At 36.0% G+C, this 26094-nt stretch overlaps 1 protein-coding gene across 7 annotated transcripts in view; it reads right to left on the reverse strand.

Moving 5' to 3' along the window:
- Positions 1-26094, reverse strand: part of LOC134531973 (protein Gawky) — a 161677-nt gene that overhangs the window by 25294 nt on the left and 110289 nt on the right. For 6 of the 7 annotated variants that reach the window (XM_063368087.1, XM_063368109.1, XM_063368125.1 and 3 more), the window contains 3 exons: positions 16136-16365; positions 15227-15491; positions 295-414 (listed from right to left, as the gene is read on the reverse strand). In XM_063368087.1, the coding sequence (XP_063224157.1) occupies positions 295-414; positions 15227-15491; positions 16136-16365 (615 nt within the window). The remainder of the gene's footprint in view (positions 1-294; positions 415-15226; positions 15492-16135; positions 16366-26094) is intronic. The other variant, XM_063368119.1, reaches the window with a different exon arrangement.

Consider the following 26094-nt stretch of genomic DNA (forward strand, 5'->3'; position numbering starts at 1 on the left):
AGGGGGAGGGGGAGGGGGAGGGGGAGGGAGGGGGGAAGCGAAAGCCGAGGTGGCGACTATGCTAGGAGCCTTAGCTTCTGGTCATAGCCGAAGCCCTTAACACCTTTCCCGATTGTGTCTACGGCGTATTCCACATCTACACCCACGGGGGACCGGGGGCGGCAGGATGTGCCCAATTACAAAAATAAAACTGAGTGGGAAGGGGACACCCTCTATAGAACTTTATACTTTGTAAAATATCAAACACCACCACCATTTGTAAATGAAAATAAACAGAATATAGGTAATACTAACCTTGTTGGCTTCTTCCCGAGTTGAGTATTTGGCAAGCGCAATGCTGTGGTTCAGGTACAAGTGGAAGTTCTGCAATGGTCCATGCTGCATACATAATGTTTTTAAAGTGGAGCCATCAATCTGCAAAAATAAAAACAACATAAGTGAGTTCACTGAAAAACCTAACCTCATATTAGAGCTGGGCCGATCACCTATTTTGCCGATCATCTGCTGCGGATCTTGCCGATCTTCTGAGCCGATTAGAGCCTTTCAAGTACCCCTGAATTGATTAATTTTGTATAGGGATGGGGCGACCGAATCCAATATCCGCCGAATCCACCGAATCCTAGGGATTTGTATAGGGCTGGGCGATTAATCGAAAATTACGATTTCGATTCGATTCCGTAAATAATCGAAATCGTTTCTTTTTTAAAATTAAGATTCGAAAAATTCGAACTTTGTCTAGGTCATTTGCATGGTGACAATTTCCACAAATTCCGTTAAATTGCACATAAACTTTGTATGTACGTAAATCCTCAACGAATATTCCATTTAGCGACGTTCTTCATATCTACGAACTTTGGTTCTGCCAAACACTCATGATTCATAAGCAATATTTACCTCCAATCCTCTAAATAACAACACTCATTTTGTTCAAAATGGGAAAAAAAAAAATCTTTATTACAAACGGCCGAGAAACACATTAATTATGCAATTGGAAAGTCCACGAACCAATTGTCCAATAAGTTTCATTTCTGGGCTGTGAATATAACCTCAATCACCGAAAGCTGTAAATAAACACTACCTTAGCTTCATAGATATGATACCGACGTGCACGCAACACTTCCACAAAATGGCTGCCGAATTGTCTGCAACTTGAGCGCTAATGGTGGCAAACTTCAGTACCACGGCTTGGACATAAAAAAGTCTGATTCTTCCATCGAAGCTGTGCAGTTGTTGCACTATATCTGTGATAACCACTTTGTTTTGGTTCTGGGTTCCGCTTTTATACTTTTTTTTTTAATGAGGAAGTTTGATAGCTACACATGTGGTAGTTGTGTTCTTTTTCTTTGTCTTAACATATATGCCTTCACTGCAGTATCACAGATGCCGACGACATTAATGGAAAATGCAAGAGCGTTAGTACTGTGGAAATGAGAAATGATCCATCATGTTTATTTTATTTTGTCACGTCCTCACGTCCAATACCGTGTTGAGTTTCTAGTGTGAAAACAATCTTTGTGCTGATTGTAGAAATGAGTGAAAACGTGAAAGGTACATTTAAAGGTCGAAGTGCGGTTTGGAAATTTTACGAAAAAGTGTCAGAAACGCATTCAAAATGCAAAACATGTGGCAACAAACTTAAACAAGTTCATGGGAGCACAACCAGCACGGCTAAACATCTCGCAAAACACACTGACGTATATTCCGAATTTTTAAAATTGCAATCTCAAATGAAATCTGTGGTACTTCCATCTTCATCTGTACCCAAACAGAAAATTGTCCAGTAAACTGCATTTTCTAGGTTAGAAAAATATCCAAACGATCATCCCAGAGCAGTTTCCATTACCAGTGCAATAGGCAAAATGTGGCAACACATCTTTAACCATTCAGCGTGGTCCAAGATACAGGTTAGAGACCTCATGTCACTGGTTGAACCAAAATATAGCATGCCTGACCGTAGAACATTTGCAAGGCGTGTAATTCCAGATCTTTATGAACATCATCTTGAAAGAATAAAAACAAAACTGGCAACAGACATTGACGGCGGAGTAAATTCCATAGCTTTAACAACAGACATGTGGACTTCACGAAGTAATGATTCTAAGAATGTTTGCCTACATTGTTAGACATTTTTTTACACATGTTTACCTTATGCATTTGCTCTAGAACTAAAGAATCGAATCGAAATCGAAATTTCAATTTTTTACAGTAATTTGAATCGGAATCGAATCGAAATGAAATCTGTGGAATCACCCAGCCCTAGATTTGTAGCTTCGGCAGGTCTGATATAGGATCCGTCAAAGGATTCGGTGTTTTACTATTTACGAAAAAAAAATACAGTAAAACTCGCTTACGAGGTCCCGCATGGTAGGTTTATCGGTATAAAGCGTTTAAATTGCCCGAGGTCTCATAATTTACGTCATTAAATGTGTGATATAAAGTCCGTTAAAATTATTTCTGAAAGTTCCTGTCTCAAATAGTGATGGCGCACTTAAATCTGAAGAAAAGACAAATGAACAACAACATACGAAGAAATATTGATGATGTACCATAACTACAGTACAAACCCAATAGTTATTTTAAGATAATAACTAGAGATGGTGATTTACAGCATTTAAAATTATAACATTTAGCATTTTGAATTTGAAATTTAGCATTTTGTAGCATTTTTAAAAACAAGATTTAGTCAATTCTCTCATTTTACATTACTGAAGAAAAGTATATTTTTAAAAAGCATTAAATAATACACATGTTAATTATTAACAACCACAGAAATAAAGATCTAGCACAACTACACCGATAGCATATCTTGGCAGGTTTCCAAACAACTTTTTGGCACTGAGTGCAATAAATTGAATACAGTAAAATCTCGTTATAGCGAGCACGGTAATAGCGAGAACACGGCTATAACGAGGTATTTTTGAGGAATTTACGCAGTGATCGCTTGTAGCGCGCTTTTGTTATTTGTCTGCTTTATCTCCACCCCTCTCGCTCGCCAATATACATCTTGCCGTTGACGCGTCACATTCTTCAGCCGTGCAGTCGCCACCTAAGTGCGTGGCTTAAAAATAGAATCCCATCCTTTCTTTTTTTTATCAAACTTCCGTTAGTTATCTGTGCCGTGTGTAGACAAAGTTTGAGATTGGAACAGAAACAACGTAAGAAAGTATTTTTCACAAATTAGAAATATGTATGTTTTTGTTTTTATAATCGCATATTTTCACGTTTTTTTTGGTTATCTTGTAAGAGATAATATTAAAAACCCACTCTAATGAGATTTAATTGTTTCTTGGTTAACAAAAACTATTAATTATCAAATATTGTTAATTGTTTATATTCTATTTATTATTATTTACGCGACGACATACTGCACGCGTACTACGCAATACGACTGGATTCGTTGCTGCAACATAACATAGCAAATTATGCAGTATCAGAAGTAACGAGTAACGTAACGATAGTAACGAGTACTAATTGTTATAGTAACGAATACATACGGGTACACATTTTTTCGTTACTTTTACACCTCTAGTAGGCACTACCGTACCTATTTATTTCCGAATCGCTAGGACAATTTTCTTGTAACTTTTGTTTCGGTCAGTTGTTGGGGTATTTGTCCGGGAAAGGGGTGGTTTTGGTTTGAGTTTAATCCCAAATTTATTTTCTAAAAAAGTTGACAGGTTTCTTTAAATTAAAAAAGTATAGTATTCCGGCAACTATTTCGTTTGAGGCGTACGTGCGTTGCCACAGTGGCACTCCTGCTATTTTGTAAGGAATTAAATCGTCGCGCTACACTAGCACCACCTGTTAACAACATCCCGAACCAACATGGCCGCCAGCAGACAGCCCGCGTCGGCAATAGATAGCAGGACAATGCTGCGTCGGCCGCGGGCTGAGATGCTATACTTACATGGCGTGGTAGGGTATTCTGTTTATTTTGACACAATCGGTGATTGCATCCGTACTTATGGGGTATCGTTTTAAAGATAATTCACACATCTGCTCACAGAAATTAAGATTTCGTTAATATAACCTGTTATTTTCCAATTATACTGGTTTAAACACAATATTTATGCTATTTTCGGTTAATTTTTATATTTTGGGGGCCAAAATTTGTCCAATTCGGTTATAGCGAGGACACGGTTATAGCGAGGATCAAACCTGGAACCGTGACACCTCGCTATAACGGGACTCTAGTGTATTTAGTTGAATCGGCATTTCTGCCGACTTCCGATACAGTACGCTTGTTAATTTTCGGCCGATATTACTGAAAAACGAAAGAGACTGCCATAACCTAAAAATCCACGAGTACCATTTTCACTTTTCGTAGCAGTACTGCATTCTTTCAGATCGCATTATTTCTTAGCAACATTCCAACCGTACATATCAAAGTTTAACATCATTTTTTTCAACAATGTTCTTTAATTTAATATGTCAAATCAATAATACATTACTATCACGGTAAATATACATCTCGGTTGTTACGGTAACTATACATGGTTCCCACTCCTTTTAGCTAAAAAAATTCAAGCACTTATCGAGCACATTCAAGGACTTTTTCAAAAATTTCAAGGACCCAAATACTGTATTATGAAAATTTTAGTACATATATTTTGAACACGTGCAGAATTTTTTTTTTCTCTGTCTATTACTTACAAACAGAAAGATAAAAGCTTATCGCAGGAACAGAAACATTTCAAACTGGCTGAGTTTAACATTATACCGAACTTTTAACAGAACAAAAACATTGATGACGCCATAACTGCCGGTAAAAATAGTACATAGAAGATATTTTATCGTATGCCGTCGAAAAACAGGGCATTAATCTATGTGAAAACTATTCGAACGTACCATAAATATCGTAAAATTAAATTGCGGTGCCCCACTTTTAACTTGTCCCAAATAAATGCAACGTAATTATAACTCTTGTAAACAGCGTAAAATTTTTATCAAGCACTTTTAAGCACCTAAATGTTTTTTCAAGCACTTTTAAGGGCCCTTGATTACTTCAAACCATTTCCAGCACTTTTCAAGGACTTTCAAGGAGCGTGGAAACCCTGCTATAGTGCAAATATGGTAGCTATCATGCTTCTGTAGTAGGGCCTGGAAAAATTAGCATCTATTTATTACATAATTAGCATTTATGATGTTGAAAATTAGCATCTATTTTCCAGAAATTAGCATCTATTTTTGAGAAATTTGCATAAGATATTAAAGTTACATAACAATACAAGAAGTTGTAATAGTGTTTATACCCATTATGACGAATTTTAACACAAACCAAAATCATTAAACGGTATTTGTAAACAAACGTTTGACCACTAGTAATTTCAGATGGAAACAAACTGACGATTCGAGTTGACCAACTTCAGTACGCTAAACGTGCACCACAAAATGTATGATTTGTCCCTATGTAAAATATTGATCAGAAAAAAAATTTGAAGACTAAAGTGATTATCAACGAATGTAAAAAACCGCGTACTAAAATATTTGTAGTAGTTTTCAGCATTTAAAATATTTTCATTTTTATCTTTGCAAGTTCACTACGATCCCGTCAACGACCTAGATATTTTCTAGGTTGTTGGTTTCCGTGATGCGCTTCCCGGGAAATTTTGTTTTGTTAGGTTAGATACTCTTCATGAACAGGCAACACACGATGCAATGGCGAACGTAGGCGAACGTGATGTGATCTAACAAAACAAAATAACTGCGTCGATAAGTAGTGTGAACATTCTTTTCTAAACAACATTCAACGGTATCTTGAGTAAATCGTAAAGAATAAATTTACAAAATTACTTATTCTATACTATCATGCGTGATATTTGGTTAAGGAATGTTTTATAAATAAAGGTTAGGATTCGGATTTTATTCCTTCAACAAGCCTTGTCAGAAGCTATTGTTTACGGTAATTGTGTTATGGTGGCTATTTTCAAAAAAAATACTTTGAGGAATGTGTGTTCAAGCCATTTCGTTGCATTCTATAGTGGTTTTTCGCCCGATAATGGCAATTTTACCACGATTTCGCAAATATAGCATTTATAACAACAATTAGTAAAAAATCGCATCTAACCTCAAAATTCGCAAAAAAATCGCATCTATCGCAAATTGCGAATTTTTCCGGCCCCTATTCTGTAGTAATTATGGTACTCTACAAAGAATCTCTTGTTCTTTTTATGGTAATTATCTTAAAATAACTATTGGGTTTGTACTCAGGGTGTCTACAGAAGTGACAAAATCAATTTTAGTGACTTTTTAGTGACCTTTTCAGTGACTTTTACTGTCCTAAATGGCAACATTTTTTTTTCGGATTTTTTTACTTTGTACTATTGACTAAACTAATTGACACTTTTACAAAAAAAATTACACATTAGGCTTAACATTTATGCCTAAAAACTACCAATGACCACCAAAATTTAAAAGCACATGTTATCCTAATGCAGAGCTGCCTACCTCAAATCACACCCATCAGTAATTACAATTAAATGAAAAAGTATGCGTAAATCATGCACAATAAATTTTTCCTGAGGCATTATAACACACTCACAAGATAAAACAAGGTCATTAATAAGCAAAAGAAAAAAAGAAAAATATAGGCCTATGTATATGAATATAATGCAAATTAATGAATCGAAAAAAAACTTTTTAAACAATACAAACTGAATATGTAAGAAATGTCAATTATCTGGAAATTTTGAATCTTCAATTCAAAGTATTCAAAGTTAAACTTTAGAAAAACTGTCTTTTATTTGCTTCTTTTATCCTAATTGGATAAGAACTGTCATATAAACAAACAACAGAAGACAAACACAAGGACTTGTAAACAATAACCCTGCGTTCGTTACTTTCGTTTCTTCAGATGTAGCGAAATAAGGACGATATAGATTTATTGCTAGAGTCCAGATTTTATGGTGTTATTTTTTGATCAATTTCGTTTTAAAAATATGAGATTTCGGTGTTATCGGTTTTATTTTTAGTAAAAGTTAAAAACCATAGTTGATTAACAAAACTAAATAAAACCAGCATTTTATAACTTACAAGAAACAGCAATATGCAACAATACTCAATACAAAAACAGCAACTCAAAAAGATGTATTTTTTCTGTGCTTATCACTATCCATTTACATTAAATGAAATGTAAGCATTGTCAGACTTTCAGCATTTTCTGGTTTAAGATGCTGCCTACGATCACTAACAACTAATGAATACTTTGAAAATGAACGTTCGCAATCAACATTAGATGTAGGGAACCAGACTGCCTTCAATCCTGCATTGGAAAAGTCACTATAGTCACCTTTCAAGGAACACAAAATTTTGGTAATATCAACACATTTGTTTTCTGGGTTTGAAAGCTCCTCTTCAATTATTTTCTTGAAAACTTGATACCCTTCCATAAACACATCAGTGGGAAGTTGAGACATCTTAGGCAAGTTTTGGATGTGCTGACTAAAGTCTGAAGTGTGTATATTCATCCTGCTTATGTTTCATGGATTGAAGAGTCCATCAATTGCTTCAAATGTTTTCCTTGAGGGGTCATTTAGAACAAGTTCAGACAGTTTGTTTTCACATTTCTGGGCTGTCAGCTTTAGATGCAGTGTCAGCTTTGCTTGCTCAACAGTGGATAAATTACTTATCCTTTCATTTACAGAAGATGAGAAAATACCCTTGCTCAGGAGATCAAACTTATTTTGAAGGTTCTTAATTTTGGAAGCTAGCATATGAGCTGTAGGGTAGGATGAGCCTTCAAGGTAGACAATCAGTTCAGTCAGATGTGCACAGTTGTCTGCCACAAACATTGCCTGAACTTGAACGATAGCTAAATCTTCTGCAGACATTTTATTTACAAATTTTATTCCACTGTTGTGCTCACTGAACTTTTCAAAGAATTCGACAATGTCTTTGAAATGTACATTCAAATACACAGCTGCTTCAAACCATGTATTCCACCTGGTTACAACAGGTTGTGGAAACAACTTTTGTTTTGTAGGATCGGCAGGGTATTTTGTTTTGAGAAATTCTAGATATTGATACTTTCGCTTTCTGGTATTTAAGAAAGCATTTTTTACCTTTACTACAGTCGTGTTGAGCTCTTCAAGATGTGCTTGCCACATAACCCCTACCAGATGAATCTTGTGAGCCCAGCACTGCACATGTTTGAAATTGTCACCAAACAATCCTTCAAGAGTCTTGGCACATTTGGTCATGTACCTGGCAGAGTCAGTTACAAATGCTGATACAAGAGCGTAATCCACTTCATACATTTGAAGTGTGTCAACAATAGCATGAGCACATGAAGAGGAATCAGCACAGTCTAATACAACAGATGCAGGAAGGAAAACAGCCTGTGTTGTGGATGGCTCTAGTGTTTTGAAGACAATGTTGAAAACACGGCGACCACCCCTGTCAGTAGTTTCGTCACTTAAAACTGCAATTGGTTTGTTGGTGATTGCTGCCTTAATATCGTGACGTTTCTGTTCTGCAATTGTGGGTATATACTTTTTGTGCAGCCAGTCGGCTGTAGGTAAGTCACCACCACCTTTGACATATTCACCAAACCATTCACGAAGTTTGGGATGGTCCAGCTTCTCAACTGGAATGTTTGCTGAAAGAAATGCATACGTAGTTTTTGCTACAAACTCTTCTTTTTCATTCTTAAATTTCTTCCCAATCTCCACTGATTCTGCTATTGATATCTGTCGTTTCGAACTAGAATTCAGACTCACTTTTGCCTTCTTGTGTTTCTCGCTTGCCACGTGTTTTACAAGAGTATCACGGCGCTCATGTTCTAGTCTACAGTTACAGTACCTACACATTAAATTACCGTCACACAAATAAAACCCGTCACTTTTAAATTCTACTGCTCTGTCACTAGGTGATACTTTCGGCTTCGGCATCGCACATACCCTGAATTCTTTAGTTATTTCACGAAACTGCCTTTGTTGTATTTAAAATAACATAACGTTTTTTTTTCCTTTTCATAGATTAACATGTTTGCATAATGTGTGAAAACTCTATGGCTAGAGTACTGTTGCAGTGTCGCAAAGTATACTAGTATACCATTCTTATTGGAACATGCTCCGAGATTTTGTCCGCCTAATCTATGTTTCACGTCTTTGCATTGTATATATCTATGGACTCTATGAAGTGAAGAATCAAAACAAAGCACAGACATTGTACATATAACCTGTATTTCATTTTATAGTGGTCTAGAATGGAATTCAAAATATGCCGAGTTGATTCCTGCCATAATGATGCTACGGAAACGAGAAGTTTATGTTAAATAAATAATAATAGCTACTGAATGTTGCCTATTTTCGTGTTTTGTCAAGTGTTGACGTGTTTTTCGGTGTTTTGTCGCACATTGTGTTTTTCGATGTTATTTCGTTTTATCGCGATTCACCATATAATAGGGACTCTATTTATTGCTCATCATGGCTATAAAATGACCCGCATGTTTCTTTGATTCAATATGCCGTCTACAGTCATCCCTTCCACCATGTGCAATCGAAGTCACACGTGCATACATTACAAAACGCATGGCGTTCCAAACATTTGAAGACAACAAGCATGGCCATTCTTTTGAACATTTAAGTCGAAAGTTCTGAAGAATTGCGTGTTTTTTACCCCGGATACACATTGTTCTGTCACGCGATTCATTTCTACAACCGGCACTGAAGAACACAAAGCTATCGAAAAACATAAAAAATTTTCACGTCTGTATACACGACAAAAACACTATGATGAAAAAAATGGCTTTCAAGCAATAAATTAAAACAACACAGGTTAGTCAAAGTACCGTAAAAAAATTATCGTGATGTAAGTAGCCTTCAAACGAAGAGTCTGAGAATATGTACTAGTTTTATCGTACAACGGACGTAATACCATCCTATTTATATTTCAAAACACGAGAATTAATTCACTTATTTCGACAGTACATGCACACACTTACTAGTTCCGTTATTTGCGCAACCAAGAGATGTATTCAAACTGCGTTCACGAAACACTCACAGCAGAAACGGAATTTTCTCCGTTACCATGCAGCACAAAGTCTCGTTTCCATGATAAACCAGCGATGTTCCGTAATTCCGTGTTAAATCCGTAATGGTTGGCAGCTCTGCTAATGAGAGATTGTGTATTTACTAAACTTATATGGTCGCGGAGGCGGAAAGCATCGTTATCCTAACAAGTTGTACGTACTAGTATACTGTAACATCTATGGTTTGAAAACCTCTGAATCCTCGTACAAATACGAGACTTTTCATACGTCAGGCAATGCTAGACTCGTACGGCCTGTGTCCTAAAAAACGAAACATTAAAACGAACATAGCACGACAATCAGCTTGACATAGCATTGAATTTCACCACTGCGTTTCATGGTATCTTATTTCAGCACTTTGTTCTTCTATAGTAGGCCAAACATACTAAAGAAAGAAAAATACGGCTGTGCCAATTACACAGTCACTTAGTGTCCAATAAAAACACGTGAAAATACGTCAATAGAAAATTTTTTCGTGAGCGTGTATTGAATTCCGTGACTTTTTAGTGACTTCGTGACCTTGCATCAAAATTCGTTACTTTTTCGTTACTTTCGGGACTTTCGTGACTTGTAGACACCCTGGTACTGTAGTTATGGTACATCATCCATATTTCTTTGTATGTTGTTGTTCATTTGTTTTTTCTTCATATTTACGTGCACCATTATTTGAGGCAGGAAGTTTCAGAAAAATTTTTAACTGACTTTATATCACACATTTAACGGCATAAATGATGAGACCTCGGGCAATTTAAACGCTTTATACGGAAAAACCTATCCTTCCGGGACCTCGTAAGCGAGTATTACTGTATTATTTTTTCCGTAAATAGTAAAAAACCGAATCCTTTGACGAATCCTATATCAGACCTGCCGAAGCTTCGAATCCCTAGGATTCGGCGGATATTGGATTTGGTCGCCCCATCCCTAAAAATTTTAAACAACCTGAAAAAAAACTGGAAATGTGTGGCCTATCCAAGCAACATCACAGGATTTAAAACTGACAGTTTTTTTTATGTAAGTGTGAATTACTTATGGAGAGAATTTCAAATTTAAATTTTCAATACTAATTACAATTACAACCGAAACCATATTACTAAACCTACATTTCACAATAAACAGGGTGTCTACCAGATCTAGTAAATTAAATTCCCTGATTTTTCCAGGTTTTCCAGGTCTAAAACTGAATTTTTCCAGGTTTTCTTTAACACAATTACGACATTCCAAGAAACTGAAAAAATTTGCATAATATTACAATGACGGGTTTCAAAGTATTTCAACTTACTTAAATTAGTAAAAAAATTACCTTCTTCCAAACGTGGCCAAAGTGACTCAATTGATGGCAAATAAAAGATGCTGCTACAAATATTTCACACACTTCCTTTCGCAAAAAAAAATTAGTAAAAGGAAGCTTCCATCAATTTCGCAGTGACTCAACTTTTGCGTCTATTGCACTTACTTCAGAACGAGCCAAATCCAACATTCGAGCCTTCTTCAACTGCAATGCCTTGATCTCCTCTTCAACTCTTCTTTTTTCTGCCTTCTTCTTGTCTGTAGCTTCCTTTTCTTTTTGTTTTGTTTGCAGGGCTTCCTTACGCCTACAACTAGCATTTCTTACATACTGCTCTACACCTCCAGAACGTTGAACAAAGTCATACATCTGTCTTTGTGCGATCAGTATTTCTTCCTGCAAGTTTTCAGTCAGCTGATTAGAATTCACTGAAAATCCTCTTTCCAATGATGCATTTCCATGGGAAAGTACCAACACCATCCTCACAAACTTTAGAAGGCCTGTTTTGGAAGCTACTGTATATGCCTTAAGAATGAGCATCCACAAGTGATCAAGGCGCCCGTCTTCTCGAGAAAAAGACGAGAACAGTGCTGCAGAATCTTGCAAGGAACATACCAACTGATATGATCACTCAATGTTATCAGTTTCTTGTCCTGATAGCCACCTGTTTTGAAGACAACATTCTAAACTGTACTTCACACGCTGTTTCCTCACACCCGAATTTAAAGCCACAGACGGACATAAGCAGGAAATTCCCTTGGTAAGATTGTACTTCAGGGGACTTTTGTCTTGAAGTTTTTTTACCATAACCTTTAGACAAGTCCTATCATTTTTCTGTAACAGGACAGACTTTTCTGGTACTTTCTCTTTCCTGATGGCATGGCGTACTGCATAACCCAACTTGATATTGTTAGCAGTCAATAGATTTTCCTGGTTATCTACATCCAATGGAGATACATTGCGTTTCTCCCTAAAGCTCTTCAGTACTTCTGGTTTCAAAATTTTCCTGCCAAAGCTAATAAAACCAGTGAATCATAGAGAAAAGGTGCCATGGGTGCTTCACTTTGGAACATTGTGAGAAACAATTCCAGCTCTGATGCCAAAAAAAGGAAGAATGTCAATTTTACTTTTAGAAGATTATCTTCAAGAGCACATTTCACTACACTGAAAGAGAGAGATGAAATAGAAACTTCACTAACCAATTTCTTTAGGTGGGGTAACGTTTTCATGGCACGCTCAGCAACTGCAGTATTCCATATGATTGCACAAAATTTCTTGGGAAAAAGCTCTGATCCAGTTATTCTAATGTAATCTGCCCTCCTTGCAGATATGTGCTTAAACAAATAGTAACTGTGCCTCAAAAAACTAAAAACATCCCATTGTGTAACAGAAATTCCAGTTTTGAAAGCACCATGGACCGTATGAAGCCCACAGCTACCAATTTCTAGCAAAGATGGTGAATCTTAACCAAAAGTGTCTGTGATATGTATTTTCAACGCTAACAAAAATGTCCAGTTTACGTTGAGGGCATCCATAGATACTTAAAATTAAATGCACCTGTCGGTATAATCTGAAAGTGGGAAGCACATGCTGCAGCACGTCACGTCAGCAGGATAACAGACCATCTTGAACCAGTTTGTATCACGTGATTTGATGCCACTTCCGAATCCGATGGTAAATAAAAGAATTTGGACGTGGGAATTGTTCGTTATTTGCCATTCAAAAATAAAAATGGGAGGGGATACACATGATGCCACGCCAATGCAAGCTGATCAATAAACAAAAAACGTATTGCCAACTACAACCTACCAAACAAAAATTCCCTGATTTTTCCCTGATTATTCCCTGATTACAAAATTCCCTGATATTTCCAGGTTTTCCAGGTTTTCCAGGGTCAGTAGACACCCTGAATAAAGTCGTGCATGCTTCAATTCCAATAATGCATTACTGTTCACTCAACACACTGTCCTTAATTCTAATTAAAATAATGTTTAACAGAAAACACTGACAATCAATGAACATTGCACAACTGCTACTATGCTATGTTACTTGGCCTACCAGAATACCATATAAATGAGGCTATGTAAAGAGTCAGCTATTTCACTTTCACAAATTAATACACTAATATTGTTTTTCTTTAAAAATCTATCTATTGACCATTTACAAAAATTACACTTTGCTTTTGACAGATCACTATAAAGTGTGAAATATTCCCAGACAAAACTACTTTTCTTTGACATTACTTATAAATGACCACACACACGCACACACACTTAACTGCGTTAAAATGTAATAAGGTCAAACCAAATATTCACCTAATCTCTAATCCGTCATTCTGTGATCCGTGTGTGCCGGAAGACGTCAGCGATGATAATTTTATTGCCCTTCCTTCCCCCCAGTGCCGCCAACAAACTTTCAATAATTCCCGATTGTAAGTTAATTTGTGAATACGAAATACTACTAAATGGGGAACAAAACTCTTCATCAACCAGATTTTTATACAAAAGAAAAATAAGCTCTATTTCCCGCTAAACAGGATAAGAATATTAATTTCGCTAAACAAAACTTTCAATAGGCCATATTTAGCGAGAAAAAACTAAATAGATGAATTCCCGAAGAGGTAGAATACAGGCCATGAAATGTAGTTAACTTGGCTGTTGACAGAGAGCGCGCATTGCAGGAATCGGCGAGATATCTATATTCCACTACGCTTGCGCGCTCTATCCGGGAAGCAACATAACCAAACACGAACAATACCAAATAGCACTTTCTACATTATTGTAAATGGTACATAACGACGATGCACGAATAGATAAAGGTAATAATGTTTAAAAACGTCTTTAACAGAAAAATTTACACGTCAGACAACTTTGTATTTTCGTTAATTAAATAAGGACAGAGGAACCTCATTACTACGAGAGCTGACGATTGCAAAAATTCTTGTAACGAGTACTCGTTATAACAATACAAAAAAATTAGTCAAGTTAGATTCTGGACCGCCAAAACAGTCTTTAATTTCACACCGTAACTTGAAAACAGTGCATTATAGTGAAAAAAGTGTCGAATAAATGTTGTAGCAAATTAAATTACGAATAGAAAATGTCTCAATGGAATTTTTTGTATCTACAACGATTTTTGATTTAATAGCGAATGAAATGGCCTGATACAAAGACCGGCGCTGTTCATGTCCATGGTGGAAGGTATGTGAAGCAGTGGAAAATAAGGAGGGAAGGAAGAAAGGGTGTTGGCTGGTCTATTTTTAGGTTTACCCCTCCGCCGACTTAGGAGGGGAAGCAACTGGCGCCGTCGAGAGAAAGAGAGAGGGAGGGAAAGAGAGAGCGAATGATGTTTGTCACCAGTCCTTCCTCCCCTGATCATGGCTTATACCTGCTAAGGACCCAGTCCATCATTTTTTCAACTGACGGTGTTTTTCCTGTTTTGAAGATGCCAATCAAATCACTCGTACTTACGAAAGGGCCAACAAGGAGGCACTCGTAATTTACGGTTTAATTTGGTATGATTTACGTAGTCAAACTGACTACATTACAATACTGTCGTAACAACGAAGGTCTCTTAGTATTCCGTACTCATGATAACGAGGTTCCACTGTAAGTGGTAATGTCCGAATAAATATTAGATATCTACTTTAAAATACATAGTTTTATACGGAAAAGATACCTAGTTCTCTGCATCTAATAGCAGGACCAAAAACATGTGACATTTACGCTTGAAGTTATTTTTATCCCAATTTTGACTTACTAAAATATATGTGCTAGGATTATGCGAGTGTGACGATTACACAATAAAAGAAAGTAACGTTACCTAACAAAAAAAATTTTTTTCCGCATAATCGTCGCACCCCTACTTTTCAAACTTGCGACAATTATGTGAGAACACATGCGTAGGCTCACCTGCGGAGTGAGGTTCTTGAGCAGGAGCCAAGTGGAGCCCCAGTTGCCGCTGCCGCCGGACCCCCACGACGAGTGGCCGCCCCCCACGGCACCCCACCCGTTGCTGCTGACCCCGCCCCCCAGCCCCGCCGTGCTCTTGGACGACAGGCCGGGCGGCGGCCCCCGCGACTTGTTCATGGGTGCTCCCCACAGCTCGCTGGTCACCGCCGTCGGCGGGGGGGCCTCCCCCCACGGGCCCTTCGACGCGCCCAGCTTGCCGAGGGGGCTGTCAACACCACGCTACACTTCACTTCCTGGCACACACGTCGCAGGCCCCGCAGTTCCAGCCCCTCAGACACACCTCTCACTCTCTTCACAAGGGACCAAAAACAAACTTCAGCATCATAATAATTGAATGCTGTTGAGGCCAACCACATGATTACATTTATAAAAATCCAATATAAATTACTGTTAAGTTTCTTCAGGTACATCACATTGAGTTTCACGTTATAGATTAGTTGTTAAAGCTGCTTATAAGAGTAACATATTGCAAATAACGTGATTGTTTTAAATATATTTCTGATCATTCCAGAATTTACAAATCATTTTTTTTCCATTCACCCATAAGTCTCAACCATCAAATATTCGAATTATTTTACACTTGTATGTACTAAATACTTTTAAAAATTTGTTTGTACGTATATGATGGCAAAAAAACAAACTTGTGGAAATCACAAAAATATGAAAGCAGGAAAAAATAAAATTTTCAGTAGTTTTCAAATTATAACAAAATTTCTATTCGCATAGCATAGAAAAAAATCACAAGCGAGAAATTTGGTTAGAGGTATATTTAGTAATTAAATAAAATTAATAATAAGTGTGATCTAGCACTGTCCCAGGTCGGTGGCCCACAGACGTCTAGGCAGTCACCTGGTGTACGACGACAGCGCGGTGGAGGACGGGGGGTTGAAGCTCCAGGTGGACGACGAGAGGCTGAGAGGGGGAACTGCCGTGTCCACGGAGGTGCTCACGGTCGGAGACGTCTTGCTCCCACCGCTGAATATCTCGGAATCCTTGATGGTGGCCAAGGACAGGGGAGAGCGATGGACCGACCCGGGAGTGATGCTTGGGTCCTCTTCGATGCTCTTCATCTGATTGCCCTAGAGCACACGCATGTAAGGAAACCATTCGGTACTTGCAACATTACTGCAGCTAAGTTTACTAAATGGCGAGCACAGCCGATCGCGAAGGTCCTGCCTGTTCTATTGTTTGAACATGATGATGTGTGTTCCATGACTACGGAAGTTAAAAGAATTTACCCGAGAATTGGTGAATTCTAGCAACGCCCCGCACCAACTCGTGTCTACGCGGCCATCTTAATTTTTACTGTCCTTTGTTGGACACACAAGCAAGGAGAAACAAAAAGAAAAACACTGTCACATGTCCAAGCTCCAAGCACAAACAAATGAGAAATACAGTAGAACCTTGATGATACGTTCCCGTTTCATACATTTTCCCGTGTCATAGGCCGATTATATTTGGTCCCGCCGAAAGTACTATATTTACAATGATTTACTTTCCCGGAACATACACTTATAAAATCATTAATTTCCCGTTTCATACGTTTTTTTGAAGAGGAACAGGCCTAAAATTCACAAATTTTTTGTTGTTATATTCCTCCTGACAAAATACGTTTTAATGCTTTTATTTTGAAAAACGTTCATTGTTTACCGTTGCATACGTAAGAAAATAACTTTATCGCACCATAGATATGGATAGTATCAGGAAGACTGTGCACCTCGCTACTAGCATCTATGGCCAGCACCAAGCGAGACTAGTGGCGCAAACTAGCAATGATTATGAAAACGGTGCACGCGCTTTACCAAGGCACGGATCTCATATTTTGTGCATTCATTAATAGGGGTGGGCGAATATAGATATTTTCGTTTCGAAGAGAATTCAAAGCAAATTTTTATAAATATTCCCGAATTCGAATCGAATATCGAATACTAGGCCAAATCAAAGAATTTCTTAAATGCAAACACCAAACAACAGTAAACTAGCTATGTTTAGGCAAATGCTTCTGGAAAGCACATTTCAGGGACAACTGATTTTCTTTTTTTATCTCTGTGACAGATTTTTCATGACTTTTTAGTTGTTTTAATTGTACAGGGTGCTGTTTCAGATGATTTTGTAGAGTTGTAGTAGTACCTGTTGGAATTTTATATGTTTTTTTGACATGCTTTGCAAGTTGCTTCTTTCCCATTGGCACTCTTGGTAAAAAAAAAAACAACCAATAGGACTTATTGGTTTTTTGGCAGGCGGCCCCTGATTTAAACCAGAAGTGCTTTCTTCCATTATTTGAATATCAACTACAAATAATGTAAACTGCTAAAAATCTTTCACACACGTTTGCTAATACATAACCTAACTTAACCATCAACGCAACATTCTCCATTAACTTAGGGCTTTTGAACCATTGCCAAAAACTTAAGCCACATAACATTTACTATTTGTATACAACTAAATACTGCATGGTAATATTATATACGGCCGGCTGAACTTTCAACGTTATTATCGTATAATAATAATTATATTGAATAAGAACGATTGAAGGTAAATATAAACTTTTTTTTTAAACTTTTAGCCTTCAGTTTACGCGCACAGCCGTTTAGAGACAAACTACTAGTAATTGTTTATTACAATCCGTCCAACGTAAAAAAAAAATATCTTTACTCTTTGCAAAAAAGCAGGCCCGGCCTAAGAAGTGTAGAAAATGTGTGGGTGAAAAACGGAGTGGTTATATGGTCGCCATCTTTGTTTACGATTATTCACGTAACTCATTTTTTCTACTGTTCCATCCATGGAATATTTTCCCCGTTTATTTACAAATGAATTTAATTCAATAATCTTATTTTATTGGATTCAGTACCGTAACTGCTGTTTTATAAGTCCGTTGGTAATATTGTATCACGTTAAATCATTATTGACGTTATTTATGCATGGAAAAAGAGCTGTTGTGGGGGGAAATTAAGACTAATACCGAAGTCGGGAATAAATCTGGCACGTTTCTAAACATGAAAATAATTGATTCGGAGTTGCTATTTACCATTTTCTCAGCAAAATACGATACTGAAAATTATTTTACTCTACGCCAATGTAAGTTGAACAAAGTATAACGAACATATTTGTATTATGATTGAAGTTAGTTTTAATGATCAGGCATATAGGCTTAGGCTAAGCATGTGTCTTCTCATTATGCTAAGTTAACTCCCAGTTGATGTTATTGATCGTAGGCATTCTTTAACTTTTAGGTAATGTATGTATAGTAAAAGATTAGCTTAAAAACTTGAAATGTTTTGTTCTATTTTTCGAACTTCGAATAATTTCATTTTTTTCGAGTACGAATTCTCATATAACAAATGTTCGAATCGAATTCGAACTTTCGAAGCTTCGCCCACCCCTATTCATTAATCTTTGAACTGAATATAGCTGTTTGTTATTGTTTTCTTACGATCGAATTGTTTTGTATTTTACATTTCTCAAGTTAAAATTTTATTGAAAATTGTTCTGTTGCATAAAGTTGTTTGTAAAATGAAACAAACAAGCAAAAATTTCTGATTTTCTTTTTACAATAGCCTAATTGTTTTTATTTCTAATTTAGGCTTGGTGACCTTTCACCCCTTCCAAGAATGGACTGCTTTACTTGATTATGGACTGTGTTTTACATTTCTGGTGGTTTTATATGTATATATAATAGTGATGGGTCGATTCCTCTTTTTTCCCGGTTCTCGGTTCGGTACCGGTTCTTAAAAATCGGTTCTCGGTTCTGACTTAAACAATAAAAAAAATATTATTCACATTATTTATGAGGTGTTTTAAGTAATAAACTATTTATTGTTTTGGCTACAAAAAAAGCACTGTTTCAAGCTACAGTAAACACACCAACCTATTAAAAATGTAATATGTATTAAAAAAAAATTACAGTACAACCCTGTTATAACATTCTCCAAGGGACCAACATAAAAAAATGTTATAAGCAGGAAAATGTTATAAGCAGGAAATCATCTTCACTTTGTAAAAATTACACGTGGATTGATTAAATTAAAAAGTATAGGTAAAACAACACAAAATACAGGAGTATTACACTAAGTACAGCAATAGAGTGGAAAATTGGTTAATTTTATTTATAGATAATACCTAATAATATGCTAAAGAAAAAAAAATGTTTTGTACAATACAGTTCAGAGTCGAAACAGAAATATTCAACTCTTTTGCAATCACAACACACGTTTTGTTGGGGTTCCTGTCCACTTGGTTAATAAACTGAATTTTTTCAGCTACAGAATATATTTTCGCTTATATTTATCGGCCATCATAACCGTACAAAAACCTGAATAAAATTTCAATACGGCGTATTTTAATTAAATACGACCGTGATTACAATAAGTAAAAAAATAATAATAATTACGGTAAAGGTTAACCACAAACAAAAGCCGTGAATATATCCATAGAACAGTTAACCATCTCAAGGTGTTAAACCTTTGAAACAAAAACCAGCACCATAGAGTATAGTAGCACTGTTTCCGACCATGTATCAGTGCACAAAATGTGCATCATAAGTATAAAGGAACAAGTCATAGGCTAACAAGCGCGAACAGGACGCCATATTGATAGTCGATCCGGTGCAAGTTGTGGAGTGCGTGTGTACCACGTCTATGGTGAACTACTCAAATGTAAACATCTGATGTTTGTATATGCGTGCTGTATTTTCTAGCTATGGTTTCGCTCTAAATTATGACTTTGAAGGAAGGGATACCGCAAATTGTGGCAGTTATCAAAGTAAATTTGAACGTTAAAGGCGGGAATGTAGAAGTTTTAATATTGTTATAGGCGGGAAATTAAAGCATTGTGATAAATGGAGAAATGAAGGGACCATGAAATTATGGTGTTATAGGCGGGAAAATGTTAAAAACGGGAATGTTATAACCGGGTTGTACTGTAATTCGAAATAATATAGAGAACACTTAATAAAACTAAAATTTACTACCTATATCAATCTGTAAATTACCTTAAGAAATCTACATACACCCTCCTTTAAAACATAGGAATAAAAAGAAAATGTTACAATAATGGAAATAAATACAATGATGGTGAACTTTCAAAGAATTAAACTATTAAAATGTCCATCAAACTTATTGCCTACATTGAATTCAGTTTGTTTGCACAGTCAACAGTAAATTACTGCTACACTTCTGATGCCATTTCTTACACAATTTGCTCTATTTGGCCAGAATAATTATACTTTAGAAGTGTCAACAAGCATTTTGTTTGACCAGCCAATACTAAAATACATCTACACATCCATACACCACTTTACTTAAAAAAAAAAAAAAAAAACAACTTCCCCCTTCAAAGCAATCCCGTTTACCTAAAAGAGAAAGTTACTAGCCATTACATTAGATGGCTGCAGATGCAGTGAACTTACAGTCCAAAGCACTACACAAAAAGCATAAAATTTTAGAATGCCGAAAATTATTATGAAAATTTTTAAATCAGTCATTAATTAAATTATATGTTAAATAAAAATACACCACTCACCCTTACTTACGTCTCAACAACTCAATTAACTACCTATTTTTAAAAACAAATTGAAACAAACATGGCGTCTTTCTGTTCTCACATCTCTGCTGAGGCACGTTATAGAGTTGCACACATCTATTAACTACATGTATCTATGGCACCTTCAACTGTTATGTTTGGGAAGCCTACAACTCACATAGTTACGGTTCCCTACCACGTTCGTGCAACTTCGGATTTCTCTCAAAAATTGAAATTTAAAAAAATCGAAGGGTTAGTCACAACATGCTTGTTTTCATTGGAAACTTCTGATTTAGCGGCTGAAGTGGCGTTAGTACCAAAACGCAAAACTTCGAAAATCTTCGGAAATTCTTGCAGGGAACCGAAACTATGTGAGTTTTAGGCTTCCTGCTATGTTTTGATTGTATACCGTGCTTTGTTTACAGATGTGACGAGAACATTAAAATTTTCACGTGTAATTTAATTTATAGCTAGAGATGAATATTATTCCACAGAAGTCCAAAAAAATAATTCATATGTGAATTGAACGTGAGTTCAGCCATTTCATGCTCATTTAAGTTGTAGTGAAGGACTATTTTTGTAAAGGGTTTTGCTATACTGCCGGTACCGGTACCGGCACCGGCACCGGCACCGACATTTTAGCTGCGGTTCTCGGTGCCGGTCAAATGCCGAGAACAGTAGGAACCGAGAACCGATAACCGGTACCGACCCATCCCTAATATATAATTATGAATTCATATCTTTCATTTAGTGATGGCCTGATATCCAAAAACCCGATACCGATACTTCCAATTTTACCGATCCGATACCCGATACCCGATATTCCGATAATAGGCCTATCTCATTTCTAACACTGATTCTATAAAATTGTGGTTCTGGAGTATTGTTAGAGACAATAATGAAAAATTTTAAATATTAATAATACTTGTGTGAATGTATATTATTTTTATTAATTGTAAAATATTGTAAATTCACATTAAATGAAAGCTAATAATGAAATTATCATAATGGCCAACAAATAAACTCTCTAAAATCAAGGTCTTAAAAAATTAAATTGTTTTTCAAGGCCCGATAAAGCAATATTCTGGTGTAGGCATTACCTACAGTATGCAAAAAACATACTGCAACTACAAGGAAACAAATTTCAGATTTTTGTGGAGAAATGTTAGCATTTGAATGTGTTCACGTGAGAGGCGATTTATTTTTTTGGTACAAATTCCACCTGCAGAAACAATAATGCTTATAACCCGGACAGTTCTATAGTTCTATACTAACAACACAGGCGGGAATGTGAAAAATAGGCTAACCTAGCGGCAAGAGGCATGCCATCTGCCATCTATCAGACTGAGGTGAAAACAACGCCACGTCTTCACACAAAAATCTTGTAGCTGTCCGGTATTAGTCTCTACTGTATTTGCTTATAATGTATGAATAACGACTTCACGAGTCACTGCATGTACTTAGTCTAGTGTCTCAACTGTAATCTACGAAAAATACAGTCCGAAAAACACAAAACTTCTGTACCCTTTGTAAAATTTAATCACGGTAAACGACACGCTAGAAAGGAAGGTCTTCAATCAGCAAATTTTGTGACCATTGTTTAAGTGTATCACTCCAATTATTGGTGCGAAAACACGTTAAAAATACGTGAAAAGTAATTTAAATAGAACTTTGAAACGTACTGCAGAGTTTATAAAACCACACATCTTTATTTATGTTGTTGACAAAGCACTCAATATAGCCAACATAATACCTTTGCTGCAACTTGCCCTACTTAACCACGTTTCATATTTTAGCTTTTGTAAAACTTACGTAACGTCTTTGTATAGAACAGTTGGCGACCATGAAACAACACGGAAAAAAAATGCCTGTTATATCAAGCAGCAACTTTATTCTTCTTAATGTTTACTTACGGCTACACCACTTATTAAATTAAATATCGTAATTATTTTCATTTATGTGTCCAATTTATGTACACTTAGTGAACTTCGAAAATTCATCAAGCTAAAACATTTTGTGAATATCTGAAATGAATAAATATGCACTGATGACTGGGATTTGTGTACACATGGAAGAATTGTACCGTCGCGTCGGGATGCATTGCAGTATCAGAAAGAAGAAATAGGCTTGAAATTGTTTCAGTGGAAAATACGCTTGGAATTACTATGTAATATGGTGACGTGAAGAAAGATAAATTACGCCCGCGGAAAATAAGCTTGGAATAGGGTATTTGACAGGTTTTAGGTAAATGTCTAAAATTGTTCATTATGACATAATACCTAAGCAATTTGATTAATTCTTTGTGAAGTTATCTATTTTCTATGAATATCTCCATCAAAGTTTAAATGAATAAAAAAGCCGCCAAAACGGTGAGACGCCATTTTTGCAGGTCACCTGATGTCATGACGTCACATGCTTGTAAACAAACTGTTAGCTTTCACGTAGAGGTGTAAAAGTAACGAAAAAAAGCATAACCATATGTATTCGTTACTATAACAATTAGTACTCGATACTATCGTATCGTTACGTTACTTGTTACTTCTGATACAGCATAAAATGCTATATTATGTTGCAGCAACGAATCGAGTCGTATTGCGTACGCGTACAGTATGACGTCGCGTAAATAATAATAAATAGAATATAAACTATTAATTAGGGATGGGGCGACCGAATCCAATATCCGCCGAATCCTAGGGATTCGAAGATTCGGCGGGTCTGATATAGGATTCGTCAAAGGATTCGGTTTTTTACTATTTACGGGAAAAAAAATACAGTAAAACTCACTTACGAGGTCCCACATGGTAGGTTTTTCCGTATAAAGCGTTTAAATTGCCCGAGGTCGCATCATTTACGCCATTAAATGTGTGATATAAAGTCCGTTAAAATTTTTTCTGAAACTTTCTGTCTCAAATTATGGCGCACGTAAAACGTAAATATGAAGAAAAGACAAATGAACAACAATATACGAAGAAATATGGATGATGTACCATAACTACAGTACAAAGCCAATAGATATTTTAAGATAATTACCATAATAAGAACTAAAGATTCTTTGTAGAATACCATAATTACTACAGAAGCATGATGGCTACCATATTTGCACTATATTTACCGTAACAACCGAGATGTATATTTACCGTGATAGTAATGTATTATTTATTTATGACATATTAAATTAAAGAACATTGTTGGAAAAAAAAAAAGGATGTTAAACTTTGATATGTATGGTTGGCACATTTTGCTAAGAAATAATGTGATGTGAAAGAATGCAGTACTACTACGAAAAGTGAAAATGGTACTCGTGGATTTTTAGGTTATGTCAGTCTCTTTCGTTTTTCAGTAATATCGGCCGAAAATTAACAAGCGTACTGTATCGGAAGTCGGCAGAAATGCCGATTCAAATAAATATTGGCAAAATCGGCTTCTTCAATACAGCTGTACATTTAATGACATGAGTAAACATATTTCAGATTTCAGGATATTGAAAAAGACTTTAATTTCCATGTAGGTTTATGTGTGTATGTTTTTTTGCAAGTGTAAATTGAATGAAGTAAAATGCTTTTATTTTTATTACTTTCAATTGAGTAAACTTTAATGACCAGTTACAGATATTTATGACACTAATTTTGGGGTTAAGCAATTTTACTAAAGCATTCCAGCCAAGCAGGTTGCCAGCGAGAGACGCTTCTCTTCTGCTGGAAACACTATCGCCAATCGTAGAGCTAATTTAACTCCTGAACGTGCAGAACAAATTATTGTTCTGAATGATAGATTAAAGAACAGAATTTAATACTCTGTGACAATCTCTCTCAGAATTATTGTGCTGAAAAGTGGAAATGTTGAAACAATGTGAATGTACTTTTCAAACAACATGATTTTTGGTGCTAAGTTTGTTGAAGCTCAGTAAGGACTCCAGAAAAATTGACAAGGATGAAATTTTCCCAAAGATATGTTACATTTACACAAACATATACTTGGTTATGTTAGTTGGATGATATCAGTTACTAATGAACCAATGGAAACAGGTAAGATTCAATGGAAAAAAATGTTATTTTTTTCTAGCAGTGCAAAATGTAAACACACACTGTCAATACTTACCCAAAATTAATAAGCCCACTTCATTTTAATACTTTATTCAAACATTATACTAAGTTTAAGATAAAAATAATTTCCCAAAAGTGTAACTGTACCACAAAAGCTCGAGCTCGGCTCGAAGTAAAATTCTTAGGCTCGCAGACCTCTAGCTTATTTATAGAAAAAATCCTAACCGCTAATCTGTACTGAAACTGAAATTTCTCAAGAAAATTTTTTGTCTTTATATACACTTAGGCTATACCAGAAATGTACCAAACTACATGTGATAAAGTCAAGGGACATTTAGTGCAAGCAGAATACATCTCACTTACATTAGATATGTGGACATCATCTGTTAAAAGATTCGGATTCGGGTTCGAGATTCGGCAATTCCAGTCGAGGATTTGAGTTAGGATTCGGATTCGAGGAAATCAGGATTCGCCCCATCCCTACTATTAATATCTGATAATTAACAGTTTTTGTTAACCATGTAACATTTAAATCTCATTAGAGCAGTTTTATTATATTATCTCTTTTAAGATAAGAACAAAAAAACGTGAAAATACGCGATAATAAAAAACAAAAACATACATATTTCTAATTTGTAAAAAAATACTTTCTTATAAACAGTAAAAAACTTGGACGACGAATTTCCAAATTATACTTAAAAAACAAACATCGTTCTTAGTAACGTAAAATGATCGAATATGCGCGCGCATGCGTTAAACAGGGTAAAAAATACGAAAAATGCGAGTAACGAAATCCAGCCGTGTGTAACGTTTCGTTACTCGATACTAATTGGCGCACCCGTGATCTACCAATGAATTATGATCTTGATTTGAATAAAAAGTAAAATATATCGTGCATTCAACTTACGACCATTAGTCATTATTTTACCACAAATTTTGATTATGTCTAGAATCTTTCGACGAACTAAAACAGAAAAATTATGTACCACAGTAACAAAAATGTACAGGATCATGCCATCCATAGCAAGAGACCAATTTGGATACGCGATACGGAACTCTTACCTATTAAAGTAATGTTGACATAACTGTGGTTCACAAAACGATAATTTGATGAATAATTTTATATCTATATACATTGAAATACATCATTTCATTTTTATTCGCTTTAAAATAGTTCTAACGGGAGCCCTACTTTTGTTAATGAATGGTCAATCCAATCAATCTGTCAACATTATATAAAATGTT

Source organism: Bacillus rossius, chromosome 1 (genome assembly GCF_032445375.1).
Source record: "Bacillus rossius redtenbacheri isolate Brsri chromosome 1, Brsri_v3, whole genome shotgun sequence".
NCBI lineage: Eukaryota > Metazoa > Arthropoda > Insecta > Phasmatodea > Bacillidae > Bacillus > Bacillus rossius.